This window comes from Stenella coeruleoalba (genome assembly GCF_951394435.1).
Source record: "Stenella coeruleoalba genome assembly, chromosome: 4".
NCBI lineage: Eukaryota > Metazoa > Chordata > Mammalia > Artiodactyla > Delphinidae > Stenella > Stenella coeruleoalba.
In genome coordinates this window covers 19,102,890-19,124,629 of record NC_137149.1, presented here as the reverse complement: position 1 = coordinate 19,124,629, position 21,740 = coordinate 19,102,890, and the positions used below count along the sequence as shown (strand labels likewise).

The following is a 21,740-nucleotide window of genomic DNA, read 5'->3' as shown; positions in this document are numbered from 1 at the left end:
ATTGAGATGAGTATCTCTGTATATAAATATTTTTAAACATCCATAGGATTAATTCTTAAAAGTGGAATTCCTAAGTCAGAGAGTGCAAACATTTTAAGGTGTTTGATATATTTTACGCTCTAGTAAGACTATGAAGATTTCTGCATCTTCACCACAACGTATCTGAACGCCAAGTTCACTGTACTCTTCCCAACACTTTGCTTTAAATTTATTTTCAATCATTGTTAATATGATTGACTAAAACGGGATTTTATTATTTTAATCTATATTGTTACTTTATTGGCTGTTTGACAGAGGGGGATAAATATGCCCATGCCCATTTCTCTGTTGGGATATTCACTTTTTTCTTAATGACAAAATATCACAAATTATTAACACAAATTATTATAGCAGTGTATATGTACTATGCTAGAAATACATAATGAGAGGAAAATAAAATGAGCAGCTATTTTTATGTCCACATTTATTTTAGAAAATTAACGAATGAAACAGCACCTCTTATTCTATCATCATAAAGCATGAAAGAAGGAATGATGATGAGAATAAATGTATAAGAAATGTAGGTTACGACAATATCCATTCTTTTAAAGGATCTTTATTGAACTTTACTGAGTTCTGGGTCAGTACTAGGGGTTGGATATACTGTAGTGAACTTAGCTAACAGACATAGTGCCTGCTAATATGGAACTTAAATTGAATTTGGAGAAACAGATAATAAGCAAACAAACATGTTTTAAGTGGAAACATGAAGTAGGTTAAATATGAGTTAGCCAAGCAGAGAGTTGGGGGAATAAACACTCCAGGTACAGAATACAAGAATTCATGAAGTAGGAAAGAGTTTGACAACTCTGAAAAATAAAAAGAATACAACTAGTATAAGTGGAGCATGGTGAACAAAGGGTATACTGGCATGAGCAAGATTTATATAGATAGGAAAGAGCCGTATCATTCAGGGAAGCCACCTGAGAGGTTAAGCAGGGAAGTGGACGTGATTATCATTCACACTTCTAGAACACTAGTCGAGCTGCAGTGTGGCAGTTGCTTGGAGGAGAACAAGAGTGAAAGGAAGCAGGCAGAGAAGTTGGCCATTTCAGCAGCCCAGAATTGATCATTGTTTAGGCTAGAATAGCAATAGTAAGATGGAGGAAAATGGACATACTTGGTATATGTTGTTAGACATAGAAATGATATGGTGATAAGTTGCATGATAGGAAGTTACAAGTGGGAAGGATGACAGATAGCTCCCAGGTTTCTGGCTGAGCTATTTGCATGGAAGTGTTACTTAAAGAGATGGGAAATACTGGAAGAAAAGCAGATTAGGGGAAAAGATCAGTTCAGTTTTGGACATGGTAAGCTTTGTCTTACCATGTCGGTGATCACATGTCTGTGATCCATTCTAGTGGGATGTCAAGTAACCAGCTGCAATATATGAATCCAAAAGAAGTCTGGTCTGGAGATACGTATTTTAGAATCACTGGCAAATCATATAAAGCTCCATTCAGACAGTCTCATATTTTTTTATGTTTAAAGCATATTTGGAATTAGTCTGTCCACCCACGGTAGATGTTGCCAGTGAGGGCACGTAGCTGCCTAAGAGAAGGAGATCCTCAACTTTCTCTATTTGTGTACCTTACTCTGTTTCCACTGTTTCTGGGAAATGTGGACTCCAGCTATATGGTTTGGGTTTTTTACAGTTCATTCTTCTCCTCCATTGCTTAAAACCCAGCTGTTTTGTACCTCTTCCACAGCCTGCTCCCTGTAGAACAAAGGAGAAAAGAAACAGGAAACCATGGAGTTGGCCAGTCATATGTATAAATAATTATTTCAAAGATGAACAGAATATTCAGCCTTAGTTTATGAATTAACTGGAAAATACATCTAAGTCCTCATTTTAATTTCAAGGATTTAACTCTATTGATCGGTTAATGTTTGACTATTTTCACTTTATTTTCAAGTCATGTTTGTTTCTTGAGACTATATTAGTGACAGTTTTTTAAATTTTCTGTGGCTTATAAATATTTTGGTGTTCTTGTGTTCCCTGTAGGTTTGTCAGGATTAGGCAGCCCTCTTGGCAGAAGTCGACATAGTAGTAGTCAGTCAGATCTGACCAGTTCCAGCAGCAGTTCATCTGGGTTGAGCTTCACTGCGTGCATGTCTGACTTTTCACTTTATGTATTTCATCCATATGGAGCAGGGAAACAAAAAACTGCTGTTTCTGGCCTTACACCTGGATCAGGAGGATTAGGTATACTTAGCATGTCTGCATCTTTTTCAAATTTATCGCATCTTTTCAAGCTTTGATCTTTTTAGAAATGTTATCTTTAATAATGGATATAAAATGAGATCAGAAACTTTACTTTTCTTCTTGATAATATCTATCCTGTCTCTACATAATAAGTAGAAATATGAAATAAGTAATGTAGGTAAATCAATTATATAAGAATTTTAAAACTCCAAATATCTTATAAGTGATATACACTGTGCAGTCGCTTCAGATATGAGGTTACTTATGTTACTTAAATTTTAAATGTTTCATCAAATCATTGTCTATTTGTATAAAAAATTATATTTTATAAATAGTAAATTTTTAAAGGGTGTGCATCACATTTGTTAATTTAAAATGAGACTATTATTACTCGTTATTTAGTGAACTTAAATTCCCCTGGCATTTAAAAAATGTATAGGATGTTGATATTAGTGAATGTCTCTTGACTTATTTAGACAAATAAAGACACACACTCCATGTCCATCCTAATTTTTGCTGGAGGGACGCTGTAAAAATCATCTATTATGTTTATGGGCTTGAACCTATAAAATTATTGTTAGGAATGCCTAATGCTCATTAGGTCATTCTGTTTAAATTTTTACTCACTTAAGTGATGTTATTTGATAGCATATTCTAGCCTATTGGATAATTTCATGTAACTAGGTAGTTGTGTGTGTGTGTATACATATATATATGGGTGTGTGTGTGTTCACACGCATGTGTTTTTGGTTTGTTGTTTTTTTTTTTTTTAAAGGGAATGTGGATGAAGAAGCCACTTCAGTCACTGGTCGAAAAGACTCACTCAGTATAAATCTCGAGTTTGTAAAAGTGAGTTTGTCTCGGATAAGGCGTTCTGGAGGTGCCTCATTTTTTGAAAGTCAGTCTGTAAGCAAGTCTGCAAGCAAAATGGACACTACACTAATAAATATATCTGGTATTCAATTTTATAGTTTTTTAATTAAAATACTGTTTTTCCAGAATTAAATAAGGGCCTCCTTTTCGTGTTTAATTATTAAATACATTTAGTAATATTAAGCATTCAGTGACAAATTGATTTAAAGGAGAAGAATAACTGTCCAGCCAAGTATTATCTCAGTCCAGGTAATCAATGTTAGAAATATGATTGCTAGATAAATACATGGAAATATCACCCAAGGGCCAAAATATGCCTAATTGAATCACTGAAAACTGCTTCTTCGCTTCTCTACCATGAATTGGTAAAGTTTATGATTTTTTGTTTGATTTTTTAATTAGAAATTCTTAAAACACTAAGGAGAGATGAGTGTTGAAAATTTTTTACTTGGTGTCATTAGATCTTGAGTTGTGTGCATATGTGTTGCCAGCTTTATAACTAGTTACATAACTATGGACAGATTCACTTGCACATTTTCTTTACGTTGTGATTTGAGTATTTAAAATTAAATGCATGTAGAACATTTTGAAGAATTCAGAGTACTATGCAAGTGAAAATTTTTAAAATTATTAACTGAAAAGATATAGTAAGTATACTTAACTCACTCAACACAATATATGTTTGGTCATTCAGCAAACATATACTGAGCCTTTATTTTACAGTGAACTTGTGCCAGGAACTCTGCTAGATGCTTGAAGGTGCAGGCATGAATAAGGGAAGGTCTTATTAGTAGACAAATTACAGTGCAGTGTGATAAATCCTATAATGGAGGTTTACTTAAAGAGGAGGAAACATATTCTGCTTTATATGAGTGATCAGAGAAAGCTTCACAAAGGAGATGATGTTGGGTCAGATCTTCAAAATTATGTAGGAATATCCTTGGCTATAGCAACATGGTATTTAATGGTACAAAAGTGTCAGAAAGTATGCTTTTGGAGCATACTTTGATTCACTGAAGCTGAAGCATAGGTATAACTGAACATTTAGTTAGTTGTACACAGTAGGTGAGGCCAGAGGGAGAGAGGAGTTGGCTAGAGGTAAAGCTGGTAAAATAGCCCAGGACATGATTGGGGTAGGGGGGACTCATATGCCAGGCTAAAGAACAGGGTTCTGATCCTTTGGGCAGGGAGAAGCCCTTAGAATTTTTAAGAAATGATATGACAACACTGTCCCAAAAGATGACAATACTGTATTGTACGTTTAAAAATCTGTAGCTGGTAGATTTCATGTTAAGTGTTCTTACCATAAAAAACAACCACAATTATATATGGATTATAAAATAATCTGTTTACATTTTAAAAAAAAAGGAAGATGCTTCAGATTGATGTTTTAGGAAGAGAGTTTTGATGGTTGAATGAAAAGAGGTGGTGGAGTGGAAAGATGCTTGAGGAAGCTGTTGAAACAGACTAAGCAATAGGGGATGAGGGCCTGAGTTGTTATAGGAAAAAAAGAGTAGAGGGAATGGTTTCAAGAGAAATATGAGAATCCACAAGCTTAAGGACAAGTTGTATGAGGAGCAGTAGAGGAGACAGGGATGCCTCAAACTTTTAGCTTAGGTGACTGAAGGGACAGTGAGGTCATTAACTTAGATAGAAAATAAAGAAGGAAATGGCCTATACGACCTTGAGGTGAAAGGGTCTGGTAGGCAATTGGCTAATGGGCTGTGTGGTTATGGGCTCAGACTGAAACAGACACTTCAGGTTTGGGAGATGTTGGCATGTAAATGCAACACAAGCTATGGTGGAGGAATAGAAGGCACGTGAAGCAAAAGCAGCAGTGTGCTCAGAGCAGAACCCCGGGAGACAGCCATGAGAGTGCTTTCAGATTGACAAGTGGCCGCTTTCTGTCTAAAAGGAAAATAGTAGTTTTTGCCATACAGTTATTTGGTTTGCAGCTACTTTTGAGGAAGTTTGTATTCTAGCTCATCCTGATGATTCATTTCCCATATTTGAGAAGAGCTCTATGTTAAAGCTGGAAGCTGTTTGTAAGACCGATCTTTAGATCCTCTCTGAGAATTTCACAATATCATCACTTGATAATAGAATTCCAATTTGCCCTCACCTTAAAAATGGAACTAACAGTGCAGAATGTGCTATTTTTATCATTTGTGGAAGGAACACATTATCACTTACTAATCATACTATGTAACTTATTTTGGTATTTCATGAATTGTAATAGAATTATAATTCAGTTGTGTAATATCATGTCCTATTATTACCTACCATGTGAAAATATTAAAGGTTTTGGAAATGTGTTCTAACAAACTTTATTTATGTATCAGCTGTTTGTGATATAGGGTCTGCTTCCTTTAAATATGACATGCGCCGCCTCAGTGAAATTCTAGCATTTCCAAGAGCTTGGTATAGGAGGAGTATTGCAAGACGCCTGTTCCTTGGAGACCAAACTATAAATTTGCCAAGTAAGCTTGTTTATGTAATTATAAATTATACTTAGGCTGCTTTTCATTTTGATTACAATAGTAACAAGATCCATGATTGATAACACAAACTTTGTCTTACTTGGTAAGTTGTACCCTGCAATTCTTTCACTCATTCAGCAAATGTTAGTGGAGCCCCTTTAATGTGCAAATAACCACTGGGAATGCACTAGCACTGGAGGTCACAAAATACTTGCACTCTCAGGGGTTAAGTTCAGCTGATTTTTATTCTGTAATGATTACCCTGTAATCTTTGTAAAATCTGGAAACACAGAAATACATTTAACCAAGTTAATCATGGTTAAACATGGAAAATAGAATATATTGGGGACATGCTATCATATTGCGTTTTTTCTCTTGGACTTAGATATTGTTGTAGTATTACACTGCGTAAGTGAAAGACAGAGTTAGCATGATACAGTAGAAAATATCAGAAATCTGGGTCTGGGTCTACTCCCTCATCTGTAATATGGGACGGAGTGCCTGTCCTACCCATCTCATGGAGTTTCTGTGAGAATTTAAAAAAATAACATGCTGGAATGTACTTTGCAAAATGTACATCATACAGTTGTCAGAGAACTGGAAGGAATATAAAATGTGATTAGAAATGGTGGAGTGGTGAAATTCCTTATTTTATAACATGATGATATTACCCTGTTAATTTTGTTTTTGCTATCTACTTTTCTGTTAGCATCTGGCCCAGGGACACCTGATTCCATTGAAGGTGTAAGCCAACACCTTTCCCCCGAATCTTCAAGGAAAGCTTACTGCAGGACCTGGGAGCAGCCTAGTCAGTCAGCCTCTTTCACCCACATGCCTCAGTCACCTAATGTGTTCAATGAGCATATGACAAACAGCACCATGTCACCAGGGACAGCAGCACAGAGCCTAAAATCCCCAGCTTCCATAAGGTCAAGAAGTGTGTCTGATTCTTCAGTTCCCCAAAGAGGTAACACTGCTCTCCTTGTTATCAGTAGCCCTCCAGTGACCCCAAGATAAAAATCTTAATTAGTTACTCCCAGACTTCTGCCCCAACTGCAGGAAGTTACTCTCTTGCAGGTTTTTATGGAGATGCGGGGTTGAGGGAGGAGCCCCAAACCAAACAACAGACAAAGCACTTCACAGTATTTGCTAGCAGAAGAGACAGCTGGATGGCTAGTCGCTTTGAAAAGGGATAGGGAGAGAGGAATAAGCATAATGTTAGCATGCACCACAGGAAGTAAAACAGACCTACAGTGTTGTAAACTCCATATTGAAAAAGTTAATCTTTGCATTCTTTCAGTCTTTCAGTCTTTCAGTCATTCTTTTATTCAGCCACTATTTTTTTTTAACTCTTATGTGCTCAAGGCTCTACTTGTGTCTAAGTATATAAAATGAATGATGTAGTTCATGTCCCAAGGTAAGATTAGAGTATAATGAGCCAATGCAGGACTCAGGATGTATACTAAGTCCATAAGAACACAGAAGACAGGCACCCCAGCCAGCCTCTGCATTTCAGAATGGTACCTACCTTCCAAGTTCTCTTCTTGGCAGCAGCAACTTATGATTTTCTCCTTTGGTAAGAAAATCCTAGGGTGATAAACGATCTGTGCTGCTATATCCCATGCACACCAGAATCTCCTCATATAAGATGGAGCTCATACAGAACTATGAGCTTTCAAGAAGTAAGGCTGGCAACCCTTACTGACCGTTCAGTAAATGGTAACTATTAATATTTTGGAGGCAATATGACAGCTAGTAAATGTTAGGTTTTAACACAAGAATATCATTATTTTACTCTCTGGATTATAGTGATGGGTAGTTTTTGCTTTGTAATTGGCTGAGCATCTATGTGAATGTACATTTGATTTTCTATTTTTAGATTCACTTTCGAAAACATCAACTCCTTTTAACAAATCGAACAAAGCGGCAAGCCAACAAGGGACCCCATGGGAAACACTTGTCGTGTTCGCTATCAACCTGAAGCAATTAAACGTTCAAATGAATATGAGTAATGTAATGGGAAATACAACGTAAGCTATTCAGATACAAAGAAAATATATTTAATCATTAGTTGTAATTTTTCTAATTGTAGTAAAGCAATTCAAAACCTTTTTTTAAAGCTGCAATGTTTGAGACAGTGAAGACAGTAGATAAAAGATTATATACCTTTATCCTGAAAATGGTTTAATCCTAAAGATATTGTAACATAAAAACAGCATGAAATGTGTTCTAAAAAGATAGAAAATGATAAGGAAAATAGCATAATTTTCTAGTTAAGAAGAAAGCTTCATCATTAATGTTAATATTCAAATGTTTACCATAGTTTTTATAAGAAATGTATTGTTTCATTGCCCAACTTTTTTGAAATCATCTAACTCCTGTTTTAATTCATTGACACGGGAAGCCATATGTCTAATTAATAACACTTTTTCTTTTTTATAGCTGGACAACTAGTGGTTTGAAGAGCCAGGGCCGTCTGTCAGTAGGAAGTAATCGAGATCGAGAGATAAGCATGTCTGTTGGTCTAGGAAGATCACAGTTAGATTCTAAAGGAGGAGTAGTTGGAGGGACTATAGATGTCAATGCTTTGGAGATGGTTGGTATGTTGAAATTTTACAACTGAACAATATGTTGAAGAAAAGTATTTGAAAATTGATTTTGATGAGTTTTTTCCCATGAGCATTTCTGTGAAAATTAATTATTGTTTCTATTTTAGCTCATATTTCTGAACATCCAAATCAGCAACCCAGTCACAAAATTCAGATTACTATGGGTTCTACTGAAGCTCGTGTTGATTACATGGGCTCAAGTATTCTCATGGGTATCTTCAGTAATGCTGATCTCAAGCTTCAGGATGAATGGAAAGTAAATCTGTATAACACACTGGATTCAAGCATGACCGATAAAAGGTATTTAGTAAAATATTACTTTTTCAGTACTTTACATGACTACTCAACATATTTTCTATCATCCAGTGAGAAAACACAAACCATTTTTCCTGCACAGTGATTTTATATCATACAATTAATATGAATGAAAAACTGGTGGGGAAGAGACTTTTTTTTGTGCTTTTAAACTGTCTTATGTAATATATATGATAAAAGATTCTGTTTTATGCTCTAGTGAAATTTTTGTCCATGGAGATCTGAAGTGGGATATTTTCCAAGTAATGATATCAAGATCAACTACACCAGACCTGATAAAAATAGGAATGAAGCTGCAGGAATTTTTCACTCAACAGTTTGACACCAGCAAACGAGCTCTGTCTACCTGGGGACCAGTTCCTTATCTTCCACCTAAGACAATGACTAATAACCTAGAGAAAAGTTCACAAGAACAATGTAAGAGTTAGAAGACTAAGGCTTTATATATGCTTTATCTTTCACTAAATATGTGTTAATTTAAAATAATATCGATGTACCATACTTAAAAAGTGGTCCATATGCTTTTTATCCTGCTCACTCAGCAAAGTACCCAATTTCCTACCCTCCAGTGGAATTAGAGGCCATCATTTGGGAAGTCATTCACATTCATTATCTCCTCCCCCTGCCACAGCTCATCTACAATCATGCCATTACTACAGATTACATCACTACATTACAAATTAATTCTTACCTTATTACATAATTACAAGTTACAACTAATGATTAGATATATTTTCTTTTATTCTGAATAGCTTACATTGTATTTCCCATTACATTACTCATGTTCATTTGACTGTTTAATACATACAACTATATGTATTCAGATACAATACATGCTCTTTAATACTAAATATGACAACACCACGTTCTGGTTTAGAGCATGGGCTATGGAATCAGAATGTCTGAGTTTGGATTTATTACCTGTGTCATATTAGGCAGATTTTCATTCAGTAATTCAAATTTTTATTATGTATCAACCGTGTTCTTAAGCACTGTTTTAGGCATAGGAGATCTACTAAGTAGAAAAAATTCCTATCCTCATGGAGCTTACATTTTAATGGGAGAGACAGACCATAACAAATTTGCTAAGTAAGTATGTAAGATAATTTCAGGTAGAGAGAAATGCTGAGAAAAAGAACAAAGCAGGGGCAGGATCACAGAGCCTGTGATACATACTGTGAGGATAGCTGTTTGAGAAAGGGTGGTCAGGAAAACCTTTTCTGAAGTGGCAGCTAGGCTAAGATCTGGGGAAGAGAGTTCTGGGCAAAGTGGGCAACTGAAAGGTGCAAAGCTCCTACAGTCGGGAGGAAACTTGCTTGTTTGAGGATCATTAAGGTGGCCCACTGTGGTGGAACAGAGTGAGCAAGCAAGAAAACACTGGACACGAACTTAGAGAGGCCAAAGAGAAGATTTTTAATATGATGGGTAGCTATTGGAGAGCTTTGAACAGATCTGATATTATTTGATTCACTTTTTAAAAAATTAATCCTTTTTAAAGCTGCTGTGTGGGGAACAGACTAAGGTGGTTAAGAATGAAAGTAAGGAAATCACTGCAATAATTACCATTACCATTGCTACAGACTTACATGACCATTGTAAGGAGGATTTTCTGAGAGTCCAGGCAACAGACAATGGTGGCCTTAACTAGAGAGATAGTGGTGAAAGTGAAAAGTAGTCAGAAGCAGGATAATTTTTAATGATTTATTATCATATAAGCAGTACATGTGCATTGGGAAAACAAATGAGAAAACATATACAAGCAAAAAAAAAAAAAAAATCACATTCTACCCAGAAATCATCACTGTCAACACTTTATATACTTTCAGATACTTTTCTATGCGTGTGTGTGTGTGTATGTATATATATATACATACACACACATATATGTACCTTTTACCAAAACATTATTCACATTGTTTTGTAGCCTTTTCCAGTCAACAGTCTCAGACTTTCCATTGTGCTAATTATCTCCTCTAGTCACCTCAGCACAGTCCACAACTGATCTAAAATTATATTTACAACTGGTTTGTCCAAACCAGTATATCCAAGATCACAGATTAAAAATGGTTATGTTCCTTTACTATTTTTAAATTCAGTATAGTCCTTTTTTTAGTGACCTGACTTGCTGAAGAGACTTGGCCAATTGTCCTGCAGAATATCCTACTTTCTGGGTCTTTTTCAGTTGCTTCTTTGTTGTTTCATTTATCTTGCTCCCCTAGTCCCTGCATTTCCTTTAAACTAGAATTGGTATCAGACATATATACAAATAGAGGAGTGTTCCCAAAAATGCATGGCCTGGATTCTTCCAAAAAGTCTTTGTCATGGGAAACAGACAAACGGGCTTAAGGAATTGTCTTAGATTAAAGGAAACTAAAGAGATACGCCAACTAATGCATGATCCTTGCATGATCATGATGTATGATCCTTGGTTAGATCCAGAATGAGAATTGTGGAAAACAGCCAAAAGGATATTATTGGAATAAGTGGGAAATATAAATATGAATTGTACAGATGACCCTTGAAAAACATGGGTTTGAACTGTGCAGGCCCACGCACAGATTTTTTTTCAATAGTAATGAATACTGTGGTACTACACCGTCTATGGTTTGTTGAATCCTGAGGAAGTGTGGATGTGGAGGGCCAACCGTAAGTTATACATGGATATTCGACTGTGCAGAGGGTCAGTGCCCCTAACCCCCATGTTGTTCAGTGGTCAACTGTATATCTGATTAGTTGTTCTTGAACTTTAATGTGCACCTGGAGAGCTTTTAAAATGCAGATTCTGATGCAGTAGATTTGGGGTGGACATAAGAGTGAATTTCTAACAAGCTCCCAGGCGATGCTGATGCCGCTGGTCCTCAGACCTCACTTCTGAGCAGCAAAGGGTATAAAAGATTTTTTTTCCAGTACTTAAAATCAGGGATCTGCCTTTGATTTCTAGGCCTTCACTGGTTCACTTCACCCCTCTTCTATTTCACTTGAAGAGTCTAGATGAAATACCTAGTTTACAAAGATACTGTGAGAATTACATAAAATTTCATGCGGGCACTTTGTAAATCATTAATCATTACAGAAGCATTAGTTGTAATTATTATTAGCAAGTTGCTACTTTCCTGAGTTCTAGCCATCCTTACACAGCATCTTTTCCCAGACTGTATCCTTATTAGCTTCTGCTTAATGTTAACCAGGGACTGAACTGTTGTTTTCATCTGTTATCTGAGTCACTTCAGCTGTAGAAAGTAGCCACCTGCTGTCTTCCTACTCAGCATTCAGGATGTTCATGAGATATTTCAGGATAAGTGGTTTTTTGTTTTCTTGCAGTGCTCGATGCAGCTCATCATCGACATTGGCCTGGAGTATTGAAGGTGGTATCAGGATGCCACATATCCTTATTTCAGATTCCATTACCGGAAGATGGAATGCAGTTTGGAGGATCAATGAGCTTACATGGAAATCATATGACACTAGCTTGTTTTCATGGTCCAAATTTCCGTTCAAAATCATGGGCCCTTTTTCACTTAGAGGAACCAAATATTGCTTTTTGGACCGAAGCTCAAAAAATCTGGGAAGATGGTAAACTGACACATTTTCAGCTTTCACTTTTCCTCATCTTCTTATATGATTATATATGACAAAGTAATTTTCTTTTCTCATATCTTTTATCTGTTTTTCTTATGGTATTTCTGAAATCCATCTCTATTTATTATCATGTATCTGACAATGTCAAGGAGTTCACTGCCAATGAGTCAGTATCTATAAAGTCTGGGACATGTTAAAGGACTTATTTCTGAACTTACCATCTCACTCTGTTTCTTACTTAGGCAATTAAAGTTTTTGCTGCTGTGGTTGGCCATAGTCATTTGTAAAAATTTGTAAAAATTGTAAAAATTTCTTATAAAAACATGAAGAGAAGACGATACACAGTGGTAGTGTAAGGAAATTACTTGCCAGTCAACACTATTTTACAAGACTTTTATGGGCAGGCTGTGCTTTTACCTCCACAGTTTCTTTTAGCTTTAATTTTCTACTCAGTGGTTTCTTAATGATGAAGGAAAAAATGGTTGATGTTCTTCATCTTCTTGGGGATAGATCCAGTTATAACTACAAGAAAAAGTATTTGTGAATTTTTTTCTCTCTTTTGTACTCCTTAGTTTTACAGCCTTCTGTATCTATGTATGACTTACCTAGCTAAATTTATTGCTCTAGGGCCACAACTTTTCTTGCATCTAAATATAGTTTGTTACACTGAGAAACTTTTTTTCCCCTCTAGGTGCTAGTGATCATTCTACATATATTGTACAAACACTGGATTTTCATCTGGGCCATAATACCATGGTTACCAAACCATGCGGTGCTTTGGAAAGTCCTATGGCAACAATAACCAAGATAACAAGGCGTCGCCATGAAAATCCACCCCATGGAGTAGCAAGCGTGAAAGAATGGTTCAATTACGTTACAGCCACAAGAAATGAAGGTTAAAAGTTTGATTCTTTGGAGAGATTTATTTTGTTTTCTCTATTTGGGGCTTTGTTGACTGTGTTTAGAATTTAAGTGTAGGGAGAATTTCCATTTCTTTAAACAATTTTCGTTTTATTCCAGCTGCCTTAAGTAGCAATATTAGTACATGATTCACCACCCTAGTAGTGCAACATCTCATGGACTAAAATTATTTTATATGTAACTGAAAACATTCAAAATAAAATTGGTTTAAATAAATGAAATTAAGTTTATTATAATTGGAAAAATATTTTTATAGTAATGTTCACATTGGAGGTTTGGGAAAGTTATTATACAACTAAGTAATAGAATACCAAAAATTAAGGTTCAGGATGGCTGGAATAAAATGAAACTAAATATTAGTATTCCTGTGAAGTCATAAGTTTAAAGAAAGTGCTTTTGATGAAGTTTTAAAATTCATTTTCATTTTTTAATTTATTCATTTTTTCAATCCTCTCAGAATGGAAAAGAAGATGGCTTGGGCCTCATGGAAAATAGTTGTTATGCACAGGCAACCCTAGGGATCAGAGACTGTTAAAAATGTTCTCAGAACAAAGGAGGATAAGGAAGTAAATTAGATTCACCGGTCTTGTAGTAATTCAGTCATGAAAATTCTTATTCTGCGGTTGTTTTTGTGTCAGAGTTTAGAGTACTGCTTTTACCAATCATTTCATCTGTATTAAAAAGCTGACTAGACTGGGACATGTTAAGACTTGAATGTTTTACTTAAAAAAGACCTCCTGGAACTTCCCTGGCGGTCCAGTGGTTAAGACTTCGCCTTCATTAAATTCAGATACGATTTCAATTGAGAATAATATTCAAAATTCAAGAAACAAAAAAACACAATTTACTGGATTTAGCCAAAATCATGTTATAAAGCTTCAATATTGAGAATAGTGAGATATATATTTGTATATGTATGTATATATAAATATGTGTCCATATTTATATCTATAGAGGCATATAACTAGTCTCAAAATCAAAGCTTAAATATGGCTCTCTTTTTTAAAATGTATTCATTTTCCAGCCTTTTGAAATGATAAAAGTTCTGTGTATCAATGTCATGAAAGCCATATGCTTATCAATGCCTATTGGTTTGATTCTTATTGTCTTTATCATTATGCTTGTAGAGCTAAATCTGCTTCGTAATGTTGATGCTAATAACACTGAGAATAGCACTACAGTGAAGAATTCTAGTTTGCTGAGTGGATTCAGAGGATGTTCTAGCTACAATCATGAAACAGAGACTATCTTTGCATTACCAAGGATGCAGCTTGACTTTAAATCTATTCACGTTCAAGAACCACAAGAACCTTCATTACAGAGTATGTGGAAAAACAATCTTTAGTTTCTAAAGTTAACTAAAAGAAAATTCTAAAGGATTTTCAAACTTCTTTTTTTCCCTGAAGGTTATTTTTGTAATATAATATAATGAAATTGATCTTCTGGTTCAAATTGATTTTCTTACCAGCTGTATGACCTCTGGCAAATAATTTACTCCATTTGTGCCTCTTTCTCCTCAAATGGGGCTAATAGGACTTCATCAGGGTTTTATGAGTAAATGGCATATACTTGGAAAGTGCTTAGTTAACTATCATCATCATTCTGTAAGTCATATACAGAAATTGCATTTAAGTGGAGGCATTTACACGGACCCATGTAAATCCCTTGTTAATGGGAAGAGGAAGGGACTTATTTCAATAATCTTTTACTGTAAAAGAACTTTGCCATTGCAGACGCCAGCCTGAAGCCAAAGGTAGAATGCAGTGTGGTGACAGAGTTCACTGACCACATTTGTGTGACGATGGACGCTGAGCTCATCATGTTTCTTCATGATTTAGTGTCAGCTTATCTTAAAGAAAAAGAAAAAGGTGGGTAACATATTGGTTTTGGTTTTGTTTTTCCCTTCAAGCTTCAGGAAAGGCAGCTCTCACTACAATTTATATGGATTTTTATGGTCTAGTGATAAAATGGGTAGAATGTGTCTCCTTCCTCTATGAGTTACAAATATCAATAAATATATATTAGTAAGACTATGTGATAGACTTTCTGAGTATCTGCCAGGTACATTTCATTTTTTTTCTAACCATATCTCAAACTGAATGGTGTTTTATACTTTACACAATGTTTCCATATATTTTCTGTATATTATCAGGTCTAGTAAGATAGTCTCACAAAGTTAGAAAAGAAAACCTCTTTGAGGAAATATTGCTGGTCAAAGTGAAATGACTAGAGAAACAACTACATAATAAAGTTAGCAAGAGTTACATACGTAATTGGGAAAACCAAATTAAAGAAGATATATCTGTCTAGAATGCACAGAATGTTATCTTTTTTATAAATATTTAGACCTCAGTAGTGGTGTCTTGTTTTCATGAGCTAGCTAACATTGGTTTTACTCACTGGAAACTTAAATGTTGGCCCACTAAGAAACATATGGTGACCCTCATATCCATATGGAATTGGCTGAATATATTATGGTGTGTCCATACAATGAAATGGAATACTCTGTAGCTGTTTAAAAGAATGAGGTAGTTTAAAATGTCATGATATGGAATGCTCTCCAAATATATGGTCTTTATTCACTCAATAAATATTTATTGTGCAACTATATGAATATACAATGGTAAAAACAACAGATGTGCTTTTAAAAAAACTGCTTCGAATAGATGAAATTTATTTAATTTATTAAATATAATCAAGTCACACTATAATTACACTATAATAACTGCTTCATTTTTTCCAAGAAGAAAGAAATATAAAATTTATCTTGTAGATATTTCAAAATAGCTTCATGATGAATGTTTGAGTGAAGAAAACAAAGACAGATTATCAAAAGACCATGTGGAAAGAGTGTAAATATAGCATACATAAGTTGAGTTGCTCTTCCATTACTATTTAATCTAGATGTGCCAAAAATTCAGTGAGAGTGAAAGCAATAATGATGGCTGGGAGAAATCTATGAGCCATTCAAGTAAAATGACTGCAGGCGTATAATAGGAAATGTTATGTATAATATGCATAGATCCAGTCTTCACATAGAGCAACAAAATATACCATCACTGTTAATCCTCTTGTTTTTCTCTCTGCCTTAATATTTAAACTTAATGTGGAGAAACACAGATTCTAGATAAAGCTGTGAAGTGCAGAATTCTTTTCTAGTCTACCTAGGTGTGAATGCCTGCCAGATTTCTTTCCCTCAGGTATTATGTGGAACCTTTGTCACTTTATGAAATATTGTGTTGGCCTGCCATGAACTGTGTGTATTTCTTTTAAAATGTATTTTTTCTAGAAATTGTTGTAAGACATTATTTCATTGCGAAAAGAGGAAATAGGGACTTGATTATCAGACTTACAGTAACAAAACTATTACTTATGGGGATTTTCATTATAAATAAAATATTTTAATAGCTGTAAGTATATATTTTTTAAAAAAACTAAAAGCAAGTAGTGTTGGGCAAAATAAATATAAACATGCCTCAGAAAATTCTTAACAGTATGTAAGACTAGAGCAGAATCAACATATTCCTAGAACATCCAGATAAACTGTTGTACTGTAACCACCATCAATAATAAACAAAAGCAGAGCAACAGACCAGGCGATAACTGAAGACATCTGTATTCCGATGTGGTGTGAGAGTACAGCTTCATTCCTGGCTTCATTCCCAATCAATACATTATCCCACTGCTAATTAACAGTTATAACCAGAGCTACATAATACATATCATATTTCGTATTAATCATTATTTTATGCCCAATTTGTGTCTTGAAAACCTGTGCCCTATAGAAATGCTGTATTTATTAAAGATCATATGAAAGCTACTTTTGTCCCAGATTCAATTTTAAATATATCATTTATGATCACCAATTTTAAAAGACTTCATTTTTCATAAAACATTTGAGTACTCAACTAGGAAGAGTGAAAAGACTGCTTACCTAAAAAACTCCTAAGTTAGTGCAGCCTTTCAAATATATATATATAGGCATTAACATTAAAAAACCATTGAGCTGTACTCTTTAAACGAGTGAACTATATCTCAAAAAAGCTGTTAAAAAGTCATCCAGCTACAGGCATTTTTTTAGGAGCCCTACAACTGTCAATTTCAGTGTCCTGTGCCTGCTATCAAATATTCTTTACTGTATGTTTTAGGCACAGATACATGTAAAACGTGCTATTACTCAAAAATAAATGATGACATGTTATTTCTAATTCTTATGAGAGAATAAAATAACTTCGATATTGTCTTTCTCCAAGAAATACCAATAACTGGCACTTACTTATGGCTTATCTTTAAATGTTTTTTAAGAAATGTAATTAAATGAGGCTTTGGCCAGTTTATAAATAAAAACAAATGGAGCCAATTACTTTGTTCATTTAGTGACTTAAAATAAATTTATAAGATATGTATTTGCAATATTAATATATCATTTTCCTTATAGCTATTTTTCCACCTCGGATTTTATCTACTCGACCAGGACAGAAAAGTCCAGTTATCATTCATGACGAAAATTCCTCTGACAAAGACAGAGAAGACAGCATCACTTACACTACTGTGGACTGGAGAGATTTTATGTGCAATACATGGCATCTAGAACCCACTCTTAGGTAAGGAGTGGGTGTATATATTTACCTATTTCCTATGAGATTATTATGAGAAAAAGGTTATAAATAATGCAGCAGGTTAAATATGGTTTACCAAAAAATATTTTTATGTTAGTCACTTACAGCCTCTACAGCTTCTGACTGATATTTTTGCTTCTCCTTTTTTCCTTTGTAAGTGCTTCTAAGCAAGGCAAAAGCAGCACAAACAACTGAGAATAGCTCCGTGCTGACTAACTATCCAGTGTGTGACATGACATCCTGTCAGTTAATCAGTAAAAAATGAGAGTAACTCCACTTTTGCTGTTGCTATTATTTTTTCACCATCTCAGCAGGATGTTATTTTCAGGTGTTTGAGGTAGCTACAATAAACTGTTTTGTAAGATGCAGAAGTCATACATCATCATTAAGTAGTCATTACAATTTTTCACATATGTCATGACAATGTAATAGAACCTACAGTGTCACAGTGTCTTTCTGTCTGCATACTAAGCAATATAAAACCATCCTGAAATGTCAGATTTAATTCAGATTCAGGTTCCTTTACTGTGTCATGTTCTACTACAGTCACAATCCCAGCTACATCACATTGTTTCCATATCAAACTTTCCAAAGTATTTTCTAGTTTTAATTACATTAAACTTCTGCTGTAACTAGCGGTACTTGCTTTGTATGTCCTTGTGTGTGAGTTAACACAACCTTCCTATTCCTCTTTCCTCTCATCTGCTTTGTTAATCAGATTATAACTGTCCATCATGCAATAACAGTATCAAAAAAAGTCCAGCACAACATTCTGCAGAATGATACATATTTCATTTAGACAACGTTATTATTCAGATATATTTATGCCACAAAATCATTCTAAACTAGTAAGATCTCCATTATTCAGTGGACTCCTGTATAAGCAGAAAGTAGTGACTTTGTGTTAGTAATCTGTATTTAATAAAATATGTTGTAACCAAATCAACAATACACTTTGGTATTAATAGTACATATACTCATGAGAAATATCAACAGTGTCAATATTAAAATACTGCAAAGGTCCTAATACAGAAAACCGTCCATTATATGTAAATATCAATAAATATAATGAAATTGACTATCTTTTAATTTAAAATGAGAATAAAAGTTAAATTTGCTATAAACATATATATACACACATATATATTATATATGTGTGTGTACATATATATATATATATATATATATATTAGATACCTATCAAGAGATTAAGCGATACAATATACTGGTGGAGCACGTGGTTAAGGGCTCTGGCTCTAAGCCCAGCTACATAGCATAGTGGCTGAGTGACCTTGGCCAAAGGATCTAATGCCTCAGGTGCCTCACATGAAAAATTTGGAAAATGGTATTACCTACCTTCAAGGGTTGTTACAATGGTTACATGAGTTAATTAATGGAAAAAGCTTACAACCATTAGAGTTTTAGCAGACCAGTGCTTAATACCCTCCTTTTCCCTACCTAAGTTCAGGATCAACTGAAACAGCAAGAGGCAGCTGGAAATCAAAATTACAGCTTTAATACTTATAAAGCTGATAACAGAATGTGGTTTGGTGTCAAGCAACAATGTCTTTCTATTACGAAGTCTAGGTTTGGACTTACCTACAGGGTCTCAATGATTCAGAACTCAGGAGGTGGGGGGCAGAGGGATGCTAGAGTTGTGCAGTCAGCAGCCTTGTGTACTCACGTAGCTACAGGCAGCCACGAACCGTCTTGGGCTAACTATTTAGCGGCCTGTCCTTGAAAAACCTATGGCATGGAGGAACAGTTCAAAATGAGAAGCTCCTGAAGAGCAGGTAGGGAGGAGGGTACTGAACTACACTACTCAGTTCCTCTGTTAATTTGCCAATCAGATAAATCACCAATAAGGGGGCAGAGAAAGACCAGGAGTGTTTCACTAACACTGTTCTTCTATATGGAAGAAAACGGAAAGAATAGGGAGAAAATGGTTCTTCCTTCAAACACGTTTAGCACATAGCAAACACTTAGTAAATTTTAGCCTTTTTCTCCCAGCTTTATTGAAGTATAATTGACAAAACAGATATTTTAAGTGTACAACATCATGATTTGATATACGTGAACATCATGAAAGGATTCCCCCCATCAAGTTAATACCATCTTTTAGAATGAGCCAGATGTCCTTGTAACTAAGATGACCATGTAACTTGAGGCCTAAAATAAATTAATCACGATGAAATTCACTAAATGCCGTTGCTGTGTAGGCTCACACATTTTTTGAGTGCTATTACAGTGAATCCAGGAATTGTAGGTTACATAATCATTTGCATCTACTGAAAATACTTTGTCTTGAACCTACCTTCAGGACTGTGCTAGGGCACTGTACTCCTTAATAATAATGACTTATAATTATTTTAGATTAATTTCTTGGACTGGAAGAAAAATTGATCCAGTAGGTGTTGATTATATTCTTCAAAAATTGGGCTTTCATCATGCCAGGACTACTATTCCTAAGTGGCTTCAAAGAGGAGTTATGGACCCACTGGACAAGGTTCTGTCAGTTCTTATTAAAAAACTCGGTACTGCACTACAGGATGAAAAGGAAAAGAAAGGAAAAGATAAAGAAGAACACTAAAAATGTAACTTGATCTGTGAACAAATTTTGATTCTGTCTGTTAAGCTTTATTACACTGGAGTGTTGGGTTTTTTGTGTTTTTTTGTATAGTAAAATTACTTTAAATATAACTTTAAAAAATTCTAATTTTGTGGCCATTATATTAAAAGTTTGTAAGTTAACCTGTTTATTGTAGTTCTACCATTCTGTATACAGTGAAGTATTGCATGATGTAAATTTTGTGAAAAACTAGATTAAAATATACACATCTGCTCAGTAAGGTTTATAACTGTATTATGTGCAATATGATTCCTGCATCTTTAAAATATTTTCAGAATAACTGTGAATTTCCTTTGTTATTGGCCATAACTTTTAGAAAAAAATTTGTTGATAATGTGACTTTTTTTTTTTGGACATTAATTGCTTTTTCTTTTTTTTAAGTGTAGACTTGTATAAATATCTATTTGTATATAGTTTGAGTAATTGTGATACAAATACATACCACTAAAGTATTGTTTGTAACTATTGTAATAAAGTCACAATAATTGGTTTCAGTCTGTAGTTGTTTGAGACTTTCTTCCTTTTATAGCTTATTTTATAATTAATAGATGCCCAACCTGTGTCAGTTACTGTTTTCACAGAAAATAATACTTATAAAAAATTATCTCAGGGAGAGGTACAGCAGAGGCTTCAGAAATATTAGGTATTGTTCTATTTCTTAAGCTACTGGTAAGTACACAGCTATTTGTTTTATTATACTATATTCTTTATATATTTATATGTATTCCTTGTGCATATGAATATGTATAATATTATACATGTAAATCTAATAAATAAATTTTAAAAGAAAAGCAAAATCTAAAGTAATATTCAAAGGTAGCTATAATACTGTTAATCACAACTCAGGTTTGAAATCTAGCTAAGTCAATAGTCAGTTTAAAGGCTGGGTAAAACAGCAGAACTGAAGAACCATGAGCTAGAAAATGCCTCAAGAAAGCCTCTGGTGCAGACTTCTGCATTATTTGTTCTGACAGATTAAAAACTCAAGAGTCAAGACACTTAGCCAAGGGTGTGTGTGTGTGTAGGTATGTATGTAGATATGCATGTACACTAAGTGTCAGTAGGGGAATTAAGAACTGCTATCTAAGGTCACACAGCAATTCAGTAGCAAAACTAAAACCCTAGTGTCTAGAATCATCATTTCATATTCTGCTAGACCATCTTATGAATCATCTGCCTGATCTCTGTTTCCCCTTTGGCAGCCCTACAGTTGGGAGGGATAGGTACAATATTTCTATTGGTCAAGCTTACCAGAGAACTATCTAAGATAGTTACTTCATAAAACAGAATAAGTAAAAATTTTGAAAATTAGTTCCTGGAGTTGTACTTCAGGTATTAATTCTCTGCTTCCAAGAAACAGTACGCTAGTAGTAAGTTCTAAATGTTAAAAATTTCCTCTGGCTTTAAATGTATTGATATATGAGATTACCAAAAAAACGACATAAGTATAAACTCTGTTTCTGGCACTTA

The 21,740-nt window shown here is 34.6% G+C and overlaps 1 protein-coding gene across 1 annotated transcript in view; it reads left to right on the top strand.

The window, feature by feature from the left end:
- BLTP1 (bridge-like lipid transfer protein family member 1) overlaps window positions 1–20,962 on the top strand; it is a 207,766-nt gene extending 186,804 nt beyond the window's left edge. Inside the window, exons 75-88 of the mRNA XM_079919926.1 lie at window positions 2,045–2,245; window positions 3,021–3,200; window positions 5,461–5,598; window positions 6,308–6,565; window positions 7,478–7,628; window positions 8,041–8,198; window positions 8,315–8,507; window positions 8,722–8,939; window positions 11,844–12,095; window positions 12,793–12,996; window positions 14,150–14,344; window positions 14,756–14,890; window positions 17,461–17,626; window positions 20,015–20,962. Coding sequence (XP_079776052.1) covers window positions 2,045–2,245; window positions 3,021–3,200; window positions 5,461–5,598; window positions 6,308–6,565; window positions 7,478–7,628; window positions 8,041–8,198; window positions 8,315–8,507; window positions 8,722–8,939; window positions 11,844–12,095; window positions 12,793–12,996; window positions 14,150–14,344; window positions 14,756–14,890; window positions 17,461–17,626; window positions 20,015–20,231 — 2,666 coding nt within the window. The 3' untranslated portion in view covers window positions 20,232–20,962. The remainder of the gene's footprint in view (window positions 1–2,044; window positions 2,246–3,020; window positions 3,201–5,460; window positions 5,599–6,307; window positions 6,566–7,477; window positions 7,629–8,040; window positions 8,199–8,314; window positions 8,508–8,721; window positions 8,940–11,843; window positions 12,096–12,792; window positions 12,997–14,149; window positions 14,345–14,755; window positions 14,891–17,460; window positions 17,627–20,014) is intronic.
- Window positions 20,963–21,740: the final 778 nt, after the last annotated feature.